Below are 15,257 nucleotides of genomic sequence, written 5' to 3' on the forward strand. Positions count from 1 at the left end.
TACACCCAACCCGATTAACCTGGCTGTAATCGTAGGCGGGAAAGAAAACCGGAAACTTGTTTCTCCTCTCGTTCACCGGCGAATCCGATAAATATACTTTTCAAAGGAAAGGTTATGTCATCACAGAACCAAGCAAAACAGGCAATCGTATACCTAGGCCCCCCCTCTCCTTTCCTCGTCGCCTATAAAAACCTCAACCGACGCACGCGCGGACCACGCAAACCTGACGCACCACAACCGCAACCGCAACCGCAACGATACCAAGCGAAGCCGCCGCCACCGCCACCCAACCCATTGAACCCAACACCCACACGACCGGCGAGAAGAGAAAGAAACCGAAAGGAAAAAAAGGGAGGAGAGGGAAGAAGAAAGAGAAGGAACGAAAGGGGGAAAAGAGAAAAAAGAGGCGGCAGCGGCGGAGGGACGGCGACGAGGAGGGGAGGGGGGGTCATCCGATCTGGAGTCGCGTCAAACCCTCCTCCGTAAAATTCCACCCCCCCTCTCCCTCCCTCCCCCTCTCCCCTCCGTCCCTCGGGTCCCCGCTTCTCGATCTGCCGCTGCCGATCGATCGATCGGTCGATCCGGTGTGCCGATCGATGGGATGTGCGGGGAAGGGGTCGGTCCCTGCGGCCATCGGTTGCTGATTTGGGGGGTATGTTCGTCGGGTGTACGGCGATTTTGGTTCTGGGTGATTTGTGTGCGGGGATTGTAGCTTTACGGGTGCGTTACCGAGAAAAGAGAAGCGTCAGGAGTTCTCCTCCCCCTTTCCGGTCATCCTCGTTTGTACGAGGTGTGACGATGATCGATCGATCTAGGATACGTGAAATCGGCTAGGACAGAGTTTACTTGTCTTGGCATGGGAGCGCGATTTTTCATAGTTTTTTAATGTTTGTAGAATAGCCTCTCATAAAAGGTGCAATTCTTTATGGTAATTTAAGGATATTCACCGTGATACACGTGATGAAAACATGCTGAATCTTTTTGCAGTCATGAACTAAATCTTTTGGCTTTCCATGAAACGATCTTTTTAGTTCATTTTTCCAACAAGAAACTTTACCTAATTGTACATGTGCATTTGGTTAGGAGTGTGTCTGGAATAAATGATGCGCGGACATAGCTAATTTGTGTTGAAAGAGGTCTAACATGTTTATACAGCAATTCTTGTTTCTACCATCGAGAGATTAATGCTAATATTGCGTGTCATAAGATATCCAACATTTTTTTAACAGAAGTCTTGTTTCCACCAAAGTGTGATAAATGCAAAAATGGTTACAAATTTGGGCAATTGCTTGTCCAAATTGATGGAAGTATGGTGACTTGTTTAACGCAATGCACCATATACCTTGTGTTTAAAGCAGTGTGCTATCTATATATAACTGGCAGCACATTGTTTGATTCTATGGGTTTCTTTATTCTTGTCAGTGGTTTTGGTTTCAGTTTCTACTTGTCTAACTCTTTACTAACTGTAAACATTTTTTCTCAGGGTTCCACTGGTAACGCCATAACTGTGATATATTCTTCCGAAGTGTTCAGTGCATTCAGCTGCTCCCTGTAGGTTAGTACTAATCTGTCCAAAATGTATCTATTCTTATATGTTTAATGTCCCCTTTGTTCCTCTTTTATCACTTAGTTTCATTTGTGTACATGTTGTCAACACCTTTTCCTTTTGCATCTAAACAACTATGTTGAACACTAAATGCTTTTTCTTATGAGAGGCTTCTGCGCTTGTCCTTCCTAATGCTATCTAGAAACGATGGATATAATGATTCACGAAAGGTAGTTAATAATTTTATTGTGGTGTTTTGTTTAACTGCATTTATGAATTGTTTTATGCCCATCTCCATTATTGAATCTCATAGAATTTTGTGCGCATGTCTATTAATACTAGAATTTCTTTGAAGTGTGATCAATATTTTCAGTGCATGAATCTTCTGCGCTAGCCACCACAATACTTTCCCTAGGACTAATATTTATTTGGAAACTAAAGTCTAATGCTTGCGAAATGGTCTGAAATTCATTTTTACACAGTTTTTCTTAGTTGTGTTAGACCTGACTAATTGGCTTTAATATTTGTTTGGACACTTCCAATTTGGATCATTCATGTTTGGTGCTATAATTTTGATGGGTTTTAATGAGTATATAAAGCTATATTAAGCAAGACAATGCTTTTCGCTAATTGCGTAAATGCTCAGTTTGAACACTGAATAGTCTTCCTTTCAAAAATTCTAACGATTAAGTGAATTCAACACAGTTGATTTCAAGATGACAAGTAGGAAAAGTAACAGATCTACAGTCACATCATGCACTGCTCTGCATATGGAATGGGACAGGATTTCTTGCCCTATTTGTATGGAGCAACCACACAATGCTGTTTTACTTATATGCAGTTCCTACAAGAATGGTTGTAGATGTTACGTTTGTAACACTAGTCATCGACACTCTAATTGCCTAGATCGATTCAGAGAAATGAATGGAGATAGTAAGGTCCGTGCTTCACACTCAACCACTTCGGTGATTTCAAACTCCAATAACAGAACTGTTGAACGAAGCTCTCACTATAGTATGATTCCCAGACAAAGACGTACCAATAATGCTAATAACCAAGAACCTGCAAATTCAACATTATCTGTAGAAGATAGCATTGTAATGGAAGAATGTCATGATGCCATGCAAAGTTCAGCTGACTTGAAGTGCCCTCTCTGTAGAGGTTCTGTATCCGGCTGGATTCCTGCTTCAGAAGTGAGGAAGTATCTGAACGAGAAGTTGAGAGCATGCTCTCATGAGTCCTGCAAATTTGTTGGAACGTACGAGCAGCTGCGTGAACATGCCAGAACTGTTCATTTGCTTGCAAAGCCTGCTCATGTGGATCTTTCAAGGAAAAGGACTTGGGATCTCCTTGAGCGTGAGCAGGAGGTTGGTGATGTCATAAGCGCAATCAGGTCCCAGAATCCTGGGGCAATAATAGTGGGCGACTATGTCATCGAGACCAGAGATGCGATGTCACCTGATGAAAACACTGGAGATGAAAGTAATGACGAGTGGTATTCACCGGTTCAGGACTCATTAGAATCACCTGATAACAGGTATGTCTGGCCGCATGATGCTCCGGGATCGTCTATTTTCTGGGCAGAGGAAAGGCATGGACTGCCAAGGTTTCAGCCTCAGAATAACCGAACTCAGCCACGGTTTTCTTTCAGTGACAGGAGCAGCTCACGTTCAGATTGGCACAGCATCCGTCGGCCGAGCTCACGCAACCCGGTGCGTCGAGGCTTCTTCAGTCGACAGCACATGAACAGCAGCAGCAATTATCGTGGCTTTCGTCCCCAACCTTTTGATCGGCCGAATGGTAGCAACTATCGTTCAGGTATCAACAGGAGCCTAGATGACCCATCGACTGTGCCCAGGCGTCAGCGTTTGAGGTACACGCACAGGAGACATCATACCCGTGATTGATCTAAGCAGCATTTGCTCTTGCTGTACAAATTAATCGGCAAAAACAGCCAAGCTATCCTTGTAAATATCAATGTCAAACTCAAATTTACGTTTCTTTAGTTGGTTTATGCTATATATCAAATTATCAATGTATATTATTAACAATCTAGTCTAGAGGCAAGACTTTGCTCCCTAAATATCATCTTCAGTATTGTTGTAACGTTCAGATGCAATTCTTGACTACTTGACTGGCCTAGTTGACCGATGTGCATTGGACATCTAATTGTGAAGCGAAAAATGGCATTCGGAGTTGACTTCAGTGCAAGCTTTTGTTTTTGTTTTGTTTTTTTTCTTTTTTTCTTTTTTTTTTTTTTGCATATCCGAACGAGCCTCCAATCTTCGTGATGACATCGTCTTTTAGTTCCTTGGTATAGTTCATTTGCTTAGATGGAACACATCGTATTCTATTATTAGCGATTTAAAAGCCATTGACTATGGTGAAAAACACCAAAGTGAACTCTAAATTTAAGGTTAAAAATTTAATTTTTTTTAACTTATAAACATAAACATAAGTGTAACAACTCTAAATAAATAAAAGTAAGTATAAGTGTAACCGTAAAGATACGGTGCTAGAAGCGTGCAATGCATCATAACCTAGCTAATCTAGTTCTTAAAAAAAGTCTACTTGTTGGAGAATATCTGTTTTTTAAAGATGAAGCTTATACTTTAGGTGATGTTTAGATTCAGAAAATTTTTAGGAGAAGTGTCACGTCAAATGTTTGACCGGATGTCGAAAGAGGTTTTCGGACACAAATAAAAAAACAAATTTCACGGCTAGCCTAGAAACCACGAGATCAATCTTTTGAGCCTAATTAATCCGTCATTAGCACATATTGGTTACTGTAGCACTTATGGCTAATCATGGGCTAATTAGACTCAAAAGATTTGTCTCAAGATTTCTTTCATAACTATGCAATTAGTTTTTTGGTTTATCTATGTTTAATGCTTTATTTAGGCGTCCAAAAATTCGATGTGATGTTTTTGAAAAAAATTTAGTAACTAAACAAGGCCTTAGTAGCAAGAGAAACCGATTAGTAAGATCCACACGCTTCTCCTTGCGTTTCTGATTTTGAAAATTCTGTTTTGCTGATTTAAAAAAAATGGCGATGCATACTCTAATCAACTATAAATGATAATATCTGTCTTTAGTGTGGTAATCTAATCTAAGTATTTATTTTAATAAACTATAATTTTGTAATTAGATAATAGTTTCTTTGAAGTAAAGACCAAATGAATTTCACTATTAAAACAAAGTAAGATTCACACGCTTCTCCTTGGCGTTTCTTATAACACTCTAGCATTTCTCATCACTGATGGGACAAGGAAGCTTACCATTTTAATAGATGCTATAGTTTTTTTATCCTTACTCTCAAATGTCAACTTAGAAATTAATTGGTAGAAAACATCTTCCCATTCAATTCCCAAACCAACTGACCTTCCCCCAACTAATTGACGCCCATCAGTTCAAGCATGGCTGCATGGGCCGAGAGAATAGAAACCACTTCAAAAGGTAGGTGCAATGGATTAATAGAGAGGTCTTAGCATTGCTAATTAGACCATTTTCCGTACAATATTTTATCGTGGGATTTTTAATAGCGCTACATCATGAAAACATATTTGAATGGATGAATAAAACAAGTATTCTCAATACAAAATTTCACTTTATGGTTTCATATGGTAACATGTCACTTACATATTACATCAAAGTGACTGGTAGGAATTAATTAAATATGTGGACATAAAACAAATTACTCTTAGTGTAGATTTCAATCCAGTTTCATGATCTAGGTAAATGTATATATCAAGTTTTATCCCCTATAAAACTCAACTTATCTATCTCATTATAAATTCTATGACATATCTCATAAAATATACGCCACATTATCATTTTTGCCTATATAGCATGTTATTTAATAAGATTGAAACCCTTTGTAAAACCGCACTGAGACTGGCTTAACATATTTTCTGATGTAGAGAGAAGAGACGATAGATAAATATTGTTGTCATGGCTAACGGCTCCATGATGATTCTTTGTCTTGTAAAATTCGTTACATAAGGGTGGAAAAAAGAAAGAATAATAATAATAATAATAAATAATTAATTATTTTTATGTATTAACGGTTAGAGCATTTATTATCTCAACTATTGTAGGAGTTATCTCTAAATAAGCATATCTTGTCTAAAGGACTATACCAAAACTCTACTTTTAAACATGTCCTAAAGTTTTAAAATCTTGTGAAATTATTGTTAAATGTCAGGCAATAAGCCAAGACGTTCAATCTTTGACCATCAATACCTCTTTTAAATTTTTGGATTAAACTTTTGAAAATGGTATGTCTATATTAATCTGTCTTTCAAATAGTTTTAAAATGTTGTATTTTTCTACAATTTTTACAGGTTAGTTTATACTAGTAATTAGTAACCAAACAAGTATTTTGGTGACTGCCACGGAAGACAGTAAAAATTAATTGTCCTCTCTAAAACTTAAACCAAACATGATTATATGAGGGCCATTTGACCTAATATCTGTACTCACAAAAATGTAACATTGTCATATGAAAATATTACGAACAATACATGCATACCTAGATATTTATAGCAGCTAGAGATCCGGCGTAAAGAGAGTAGTTAATTATCTGTGTACTAAGGCAGGATTCCATATTTTATAGAAAACTGATGAATGTAGTACTCATGAATATTTGGTATTTATAATAGATTCAATGAAACCTTTAAATTTGGCAGTAATTTAATATAAAAATATTTAGAAAATCTCATATTTTGTATATATATATATATATATATATATATATCATGATGGTACTAGATCAGTATTATATCAGTAGAAGCCGAATCCTCACTGCAGTTCTGCTCAAGAGGACTGAATGTCTGAAATACATCTATGATTGGATTAAACTAAAGATTGTGGCATTGGTGGGAAAATGTGATTCATGAGCCATGACAGAAAGCACTGAATTATTACCTCCAACTCAAAATATAAAAGATTTTGGCTATATAAATAGTTAACATTAGATGGAGGTAATATTTTGTTTGGGCTTGCCAGGATATGAACCACATAAGGGACATGCATACAGTTGGAAGCACGCACTGATGGTGCTCAAGGAAAGCTCTGTCTCTTCACTTGCAGAACCACCTGATCAACTCCAGCCCCCCGACTTGTACACGGAACAGAGATCATGCATTTCAGACAAACAGTGCCTTGTCCCTTTGCCTTGTGAGATGATGTGCTTGCCTCATGGTCACATACCTGAAGCAAAAAAATCATCTGAACACTGAAACATCGACAAGGTCATAACTATCTGAAGACAGAAAAGCAAACAGTTGCTTCCAACTAATAAAGTTAATTATAAGCTTTTTTTTTCTCTGAACATGGAAATCAACTAGACAAAGCCCATGCAAATTTAATCATGCAAAAATCTTTCAACGTTTGGTCATGCCAATGATAACAAAGGATATTTTTTTGCTTATCTATAAGTGAAACTGCAGAAATACAAAGTCATCAATTATATATATATATATATATATAATGCCAAATCGCCAAATAAATTGTCACAACACACATGTGTACTGGCGGCAACTAATTTGTGAATGATGGGAAGGAGGACATGAGGGTGAAGTTTGAGAGTGGCAAGGGGATCTTGCTGGCTGGCGTGTGGGGCCCCTCCGACAAGAGAGTTCATTGTCGGTTTTGCAAAGACCAGCTAGCGGCAGCTGTGTGCATCAGAGAGATGGTGATAGGTCATCGCTGGGCCATTGCGCTGAGGTACGTCTTGGAACATTAATTCCAGCCCACCTGTCCACACTATTAGGTTTTCTGTACTAGAGATATTTTTTTTACATGAAGTAATTTAATTTATAAAGTAAACATTGTATTTCCAATGGAACCTGAAAGGGTTTCATTTTTACGGCTATAATGCGTTAATTTTGGAAGAACATTCCTTCGACGATGATTGTCTAAATGCTTGAAGAGCACAATTATCTGTATTCGAAACTAAGCGCAGAAGCTCTGGTAATTAATCAAAGAATAACAACGATAAAACACGATTGAACACCATTATTTAAACTTGATATTTTAAAAGTAAAAGCAGGCGGTCTTAATTGGTTTGAATATTTCGACTTTGTTCTCAACTTCCGTATGGTCTGGATGTACAGCTGATATAACATCAATGTCGTACGTCACTTGCGAAAAACAAAACTAGCCAACTTTCTATATTAGTTGACCAAAAATTGGTGCGAGTTGGCTAGCTAGCATTTTAGCAAAAGTGATCAGTATCTTCTAGTAGAAACCTAGCAGCAACAGATAAAAAATAATGGTAAGATTCAGAAAGCAATTCTGCAACAGTGTGACAAATTTGTGGTATTCGAGTTCCATAGCTTTATTTTACCTCTGACTGGGGCTTATCAATCTAGCTCACAGAATCACACAGATGCAGGATCTTGCTGCTCCTTTCAGATTCCCATCCTCCAATATACTATCAAAGAATAAAAATAGTTACACCATTAGATCAACCATGCAATTCAATAGACAAATTAGCATCAATCATGAACATTTTTCAATTTCAAGAAAATAAAAGGCATATGAAGATCTAGCATCTAGGCAAAGATAGCATATATGCTATCATGAGCGCTTAAAAGAGGCACAATTTAGAAAACTATAGCTAGCCTGCTCACCAGCAGCCATTGATATGAGGCCACCATTGTCTGAACCTTGAAACAATTCAAATTAATTACCCTTAATTACATTTTTCCTAGGATATTTCTTTCACTATGCCTACCTGGGATGGAATTCCAAGACATGGGCAAGATCCTTGCCATGAGCATCTGGCCAGCTCACTTTCCTGCTCACCACCAGCACCTTGCTCCTCCCTTCCTGAGCTGCAGCTGGTGGTGCCTTCTTGAGGTTGCTCTTCACAGGCTTCTTCTGGGTGCATGATGGCTCATGGTGATGGGCCCCTTCTGGATGATGAGGAGGAACTGCTGCCCCATGAACCTTCTGCCTACTGCCATTGCAGGCTTCTGCTGCTGGAGGTGAGCAGGAGCACCCATGGCTGGGTGCTGAAGGAGCATAGCAGGGTGAGCACACAATGGAAGGGAGGATGCACCTCCTGCACTCAGCACCTGCAGGGGTTGCCACCTTGATCTCCTCCACCTTCTCCCAGTCTCCAGGTTGAAAGAGTTCAGTGGGAAGACAGAGAGGGGGGGAGATGGGGAGAGAGAGCAAATGCTACAAATGATGGATGCTTTTGATATAGGCAGTGGGAAGGCATTCACCTGAAAAAGGCACCAGATATTCTGTGGGTGACATCCAGCACTTCTATCCTTGGCATGGTGTGTGTACCTCTCCTTGTTATTTTGTATAAAGCTGCACATATACACATGCACAGATGCAGATGAACTATTGTTTATATTTGTTTATGAAGAAAGGTTATGTATATGTGTTTATTATAATTTGAACATTCCTTTGCCTAAAGTTTTTTTTATTGAATTTACAGTGAGAGATTCAAACACATAATGCACAAAACATTTGTGCCCTTTGACACACATTTAGAGATGTATGTGAGTAGCAAATTATCGATGGAAATTGCTATGCGTACAACTTAACCATCCAACTTACATGTGACTCAACCATCTAACGGCTGCAGTGCCACTCACTTGGCCCCATTTGCCTAATCAATGGTTGCAGTGTTTCAGTCGTACAATTGGGTCATAGGTATAGTGCTGACTTGCGTACGAATTAATTATCCAATGGCTGCAATGTCACTCACTTGACCCCCTTGTCTTATCAATGGTTACAGTATTTCAGTCGTACGCAAGTCATACAATTGGGTCGTATGTATAGCGGGACTAATTATCAATCTTACTAAAATCGTATTAAAACACATGTACACGTGTACTACTTATTGTCTACAAGATTTACATCCTGATGATGAGTATAGTCATTATTAACCTATGGTTCGACCATCACGCCACTATTTCTTCCTGCTTATCCCCAAGTTAACGGCCTCTAGCATGAGAAGAAGTTGAAACTTTGAAGCATGATCTGAAGAGGGTAAAATGGGTACATATTATAGATAGATTTAAGAGAACAAAATGAGTATGAATGTGTGCTCTATAAATTATCATATTACCAATAAAAACACTTTTCAGATATTGGTTGTAGAAGAGAGAACCTCAATCCGTGGCTTGTGTAAAAAATGTGTCCCTATAGCCTCTGCCACGGGTAATCTAGAGTAATGTTTCTCCTTCACACAACATTTGGCCCCACTTTGCTCCATTTGAAGCAAGCAACTTTTTTCAAATTTTCTATAGGAATGAATATGGATAACCCACCAATTCCTTACTTCACTTAGAAAGAATTATAATTATCTATAAGGACTTCTAACAATCGAAACTATAGCTTATTTTACTTAAAAACATAGCTTCACAATAAAGTCCATTTATAAAATCAATAGTGCCATTGCAATAATTTAGCTAAAATATACCCTTATCATCGACTGATGTAAGTCAGGCACACCAGCAGACACTTCACCATTTCGTCCAACTAGTGAGCAACACTCACACCACCACCATAATTATAGTGTTCCCATGCCAGTGGGCATCATGGGGCCATTAAAACGGCTGAGCATGACACTAGACCGGTAGACCCATTCCTCCAATTTCAACAGATATAGTGAGAGTACAGGAAAGAGCACGACGAACATGAGAGGAGGAGGGGGAAGAAGATGTTGTTTGCAGCTCTTCAACCATATAATCTCATCCTTTTAAAATTTTTACAGTAAATTCTACAGCGGTATTTATAGTAATTTTGTACATTGCATATATTGATATAGTGTTATAATCTTTTTCTTTCAGGAATAAATGTGTATGTGTCCATGTACTTAGGCCGCGTTCATTCGCCAGTTACGTAACCGGCGCAAAAAACATAGTAGCGAATTAATATATGATTAATTAATTATTAGCTATAAAATATTTGAAAATGAAGATTTTCAAAGACAACTTTTCTATATATTTTTTAAAAAATATACCATTTAACAATTTAAAAAACGTGCACATAAAAAATAAGAGAATATAGGTTGGGAAGAGGTACCACCGAACGAGGCCTTATAGTTCATAGTTGTCACCCACCAGCATAAGCGTAAATCTGGGTTGGTCAGATAGTTGTTATACAACTAGTTATATGTCTGTGCGTTGCAACAAAATTATATTTAATAATACTTAGCTCAAAGCACATATTTCATTTCCATTATACCAACCAAAAAAATCTTTAGAAATAATTACACATATGAGTTCTGAATCATCCGTTCATGCTCAACGCGGCAGCCGGTCTGATCAAGCGCAGCCGAGAAGAAGGTGCCCCCATCGATCCTCGAGTCCATGCATGGCGGGAAGAAGACGGAGATGATGTCTCTTGCCGTGACTACTCCTTCGACTCACCCGCGCTCGTCGACGATGAAGCTGCAACTACTTCTTGAAGCTATCAGCTTCTCCATTGCCTGCTTCAGGGTGTCCGGCTTGCGGTTGGTAACCGGCCAGTCTGTTGTTTTACTCTGCCCTGGTCTGAGGCTGAGCAGACTATGGACATCAGTAGCTGGTGAATTTCTCTGTGCTACTGTCCTCATCCTTTCTCTTTAGTTTCATGAATTCTTCAGCACTCAATGTCGTGAAAAACACAGGAATCCTTACTTTTCTGGATGGATCAAAATTGCAAAAACGAAGACTGAAACAATGAGAATCCTTTACTTTTTGTTCCTACATAGGGGAGTTGTCGTCCAGAAGCAGATAAAGTTCGCTGCATAGTATCGATCCAATCAAACACCTGGTTTTCCTGTCAATAGTTGCAATTTCTATTTTTTTTCCTCCGAAAGAATATGCAGCGCATCAGCCAAAGTCTGATCTGAATAGACTGAAATTGGCTTGCTCGCATTTGTGAACCAGCAACAAGCAAATGCAATATGTTCACCCTAGCAACAGTTCCAGAGCTGTAATTGCATCATACTGCAAACTCTTGATAAAATCAAATCGACGCAGATCGGCGACGGAAACTGGCCGCCGCCGGCGGCGCCGTCGGAGAAGCGGCGGACGGCGACGGCGATGAAGCGGCGCCAGACCCGGTTGGGCGTGTTGAGTGCGTGCGTGGGTCAGTCTGGTTTTGCTTTTGTTTTGCTTTTCTTTTTTCGTTCGTACATCACTTTGTTGTTTTCTTTTTTTTTTCTGTGCGATTTGCGTGGGAAGTTTTTTTTCCTTCATGGGTGGTTACGGATGAAACTCCTATCTTAAATTTTAAGATAGTAAAGATCATGATATTTCATTAACACTAAAAATAAATTGATAAAGATGTTGAAAAAAAATATTTGTAATTTAGTTAAATGTGGAAGTGGTACCATCTTCGTAGAAATATACCATCCTGATTAAAACCTTGCAAGCAGGTTTGTCCGACTGCACATTCTATCTCTCAATGCACACACACAAACATCTCCTCTATATACACCATACAAATGTTAGAGGCATGAAAAGGATCCAAGACTACGGCCATGCACATCCCGAAGAACACGCTCATTTATTCTCCCAAAAATTGTGGGTGCCAATATTGTTTAGGCGGTTAAGATGATACTAAAAATTAAATAAAATTTAGTGTATTCTGACTCCGATAACCCAATAAACTAATTTTATAGCTCCGTTCTTGTAAACTAACATATGGATGAATCCACACCTAGCAAGGTGACAAGGCTGTGGTAGGTGGAGGTGGTGCCAGAAGTGCATTCGTCATAGGGAGGATGAGCCAAGGCAGGCTAGCTAGTAAGGAGAGAGAGAGGGAACAATAGATGCAAGGGAGAGAGACGACGGCGGAGGAGGCGGGACACGGGGACAAGTGGAGCGACGTGGCACGAACGGAGGATGCATTCGTGCCGGCTGCACACCACTGTTAGGGTTTGGGAAGATATACGGGGATTATTTTCTTTTTTTCTTTCTGCTTCTCTTCGAATTGCTACGTGCCCGCAAAATGGCTAAGCATCTGTGCCCAAGATTTTTCTCAGATTTTTCCTCGGTTTTACATGCACGCTTATCAAATTATCGTTTACACTATTAAATAGCTATCACAGAAATCATATAAAGAAAGTCCAAAAGAACACACGAGGGGCACTTAGGTAGTGTGAATAGATGGATGATAGTGTAGGTTTTTGCAGCAGATTACTTGTTGATAAAAGAAAGCTTTGCTGATAGACTGTCAGAGAATATTCGCGTAATTACCTGAGTATTTTCTTGCAATTTTATTTGTGGAAAAACCAATCGTTATGCATTAACATTTACTAATGTCATCTTGTGGTCACTAGCTAAAAGAAAAACATGCTACTATCAATAAAATCGTGCACTAAATATTTAGCTTCATCCAGCAAGAAAGGCATTTTCCCTCAATCCAATATATAAAGAGAATATTCATTCCTTGGCAAAACTCAGGATGGACATCTCCAATCTAGATCTGTCCATCTAACCAAACAAATCATAATGTATTTTATACGCAGCATTAGTGATGCCAGAAGTTTGGATTTAAAATTTTGATTGAAAAGCCAAAATCCAGATGGTTAATGGCGGTAATCATCTAATGTTATCTTGTGGTCACTAGCATAAATCCAGCATTAGTGTTGCTTGTTTTTTAATTCAAAAATTTGGATTCAAACTTTTATCGGATAAAAAAAGATAGAATCTACTCCATATTATTGAGTTTTTCACAATTCAATAGTTTTCCATTAACATGTACATTTTATGTAATATACCAATAAGTTTGCCAATTGTTCTATAATACTCCCTCCGTCCCAAAACAAATTTTCAGATACAATGTTTCACTCTTCGTCTTATTTAAAAAAATTTACAATTAATAATTTTATTTTTATTAGATGATAAAACATGAATAGTACTTTATGTGTGACTAATTTTTTTAAAATTTTTTGAAAAATTTTCAAATAAGACAGATGGTCAAACGTTCGACATAAAAACCGAAAAGTTGGTTTTCGTGGGACGGAGAGAGTATACCATTGGGCCGGTGATTTTTCTTCTTCAATAATACCTATATACATGCAACGTTCATGATTGATTTATTCCTTAGAAGTTTCAAAAACTTATAATCTTTTTTGCATAGCCTCCTTGCATGAACTTTAATTTTTTGAGAAAAGTGTATATTATGTTGCATATGACGGATAAATTATATTTTACAGATAAAAATATTAAACTTATATATGCACAAACTTCCGTGTCATATAGAGAGGCTACACACAGAATTTCATAATTTTTTGAAACTTCTAAAAGGTATAAATTAATCATTAACCTTACAACTACATAAGAGAATTTTGTGTATATTTGAAAAATATTCCCGGTCCAATGGACTCCTGGTGTATTATGGAGAGTGACAATGTCAATGGAAAATTGTAGTTTGGTCAAAAACTACACCATTGCTATCACGATAAACTGGTAAATGTTTCTTAATCATCCGGTTAAAAATATTTGTCGTTTGGTCAAACTTTTAAAATTCATATTACCAATTTAGATCAAGAATAAATTTGTAAAATCAATGAGTTTTTGATCTTATGATAGTAATTTTCGAGCATCTATGCATATCATTTGTTTTGTATTTGAACCAAGCATTTAAGAAATTATGGATAGTTGAAATTTTAAAAGTTTAAAACTTGTCCTAGGTGACAAATATTAAATAATACTCCCATTTGACACATTCCATTTTTTAAGAAAAGAGCATTCTTATACATATAAAACATTGACATCCATGTATAATAAACGCATGATTAAATTAACTTGTCAACCACTCATGCAATTATGCTACCTTAGTTGAGATGACTACAAGCATATATGCTACCTTAGGGTGAATTTTCCTATACAATCATCTAAGGGAAACTTATAACTTAGGAACTTCCTTCTTTTTGTGCAACAAACTTTGAAACTTGAAATCTCAAAAGAGAACACCATCTACCACAAGTTATGTAGTCATTAAGCACAAAGTTGTTTCTATACTATATAAGCTAGAAAAAAACCCAAGCATATATAGATCCGGCGTGGCCAGCTAATGTGACCTTAATCATTTTTAAACTTTGGAAAGCATTTTTCATAGAATTTCAATGAGATCCTCACGGAGTTAGGCCTCGAGCTCAAGCACTAACTGTCCCATACTGGCCCGGCGGCCCAGCTCCGCCCGTAGCGAAAAGCCGAAAACCATGTGTTTGAGATCGAAGCTGCCCACCACTGGTGTTTTTGACAGATCATGATAGTGTCCTAAAAAGAACATCTACCTGAATCATGCAGTATGCTTTTGAGTTCCCGTTCGACGTGCTTTTCCTCCATGGCGATGGCGCGCAGTGGATCTGGGGGGACACACCACCAGGTCCAGTAGATGTGAAAGTGGGGACGCAGCGGCCGGGTGTGATCGATCGGTTTCCTATCCACGCTCCGGTTGGCTGCTTTCTTCCCTGCTTTGTTTGCAATGGAGACAAGTGTGATGATGGGTGCGCTACAAAGTCTTCAATTGATGAGCTTTGTACTAACCAGCATGTGGCTGTTAAAAACGCCGGGGTGAACGCTAACCGGCCGGAAATTGCAAAGTTGGTGAGGCTTTTATTGAGTACTCGTTGGAAAGCTGCTCGTTTCATTATGGAATGACTGGTCGACACGTTGCAGTGGTCAAGTTTCCTAATAAATCGCACACAAGTGGTACATACGCAGGCTAGCTAGGCACCCCGTCCGTC

General features: G+C 38.4%; 1 protein-coding gene and 1 pseudogene across 4 annotated transcripts; one reads left to right on the forward strand and one right to left on the reverse strand.

Annotated features, from left to right (window-relative positions):
* The first annotated feature begins 230 nt into the window (after positions 1 to 230).
* On the forward strand, positions 231 to 3,749 carry LOC102713833. Of its 4 annotated transcripts, XM_006657573.3 has the most exons (4): positions 231 to 652; positions 1,484 to 1,555; positions 2,252 to 3,083; positions 3,198 to 3,749. In XM_006657573.3, the coding sequence occupies exons 3-4, from the start codon at positions 2,263 to 2,265 to the stop codon at positions 3,451 to 3,453; spliced, it is 1,077 nt and encodes a 358-aa protein (XP_006657636.1). In that variant the 5' UTR covers positions 231 to 652; positions 1,484 to 1,555; positions 2,252 to 2,262; the 3' UTR covers positions 3,454 to 3,749. The 4 variants fall into 4 exon arrangements, with proteins under 4 accessions (XP_006657636.1, XP_006657634.1, XP_006657637.1 ...); XM_006657571.3 differs by having other exon boundaries at positions 2,252 to 3,749; XM_006657574.3 differs by having other exon boundaries at positions 2,453 to 3,749.
* Positions 3,750 to 6,395: 2,646 nt separating this feature from the next.
* On the reverse strand, positions 6,396 to 8,815 carry LOC102714842 (annotated as a pseudogene).
* Positions 8,816 to 15,257: the final 6,442 nt, after the last annotated feature.

The sequence above is a fragment of the Oryza brachyantha genome, chromosome 7 (assembly GCF_000231095.2).
Source record: "Oryza brachyantha chromosome 7, ObraRS2, whole genome shotgun sequence".
Lineage (NCBI taxonomy): Eukaryota > Viridiplantae > Streptophyta > Magnoliopsida > Poales > Poaceae > Oryza > Oryza brachyantha.

Coding starts and splice junctions, on each gene's coding strand:
- LOC102713833 (XM_006657571.3), top strand. CDS start 2,263: ATGACAAGTAGGAAAAGTAACAGATCTACAGTCACATCATGCACTGCT.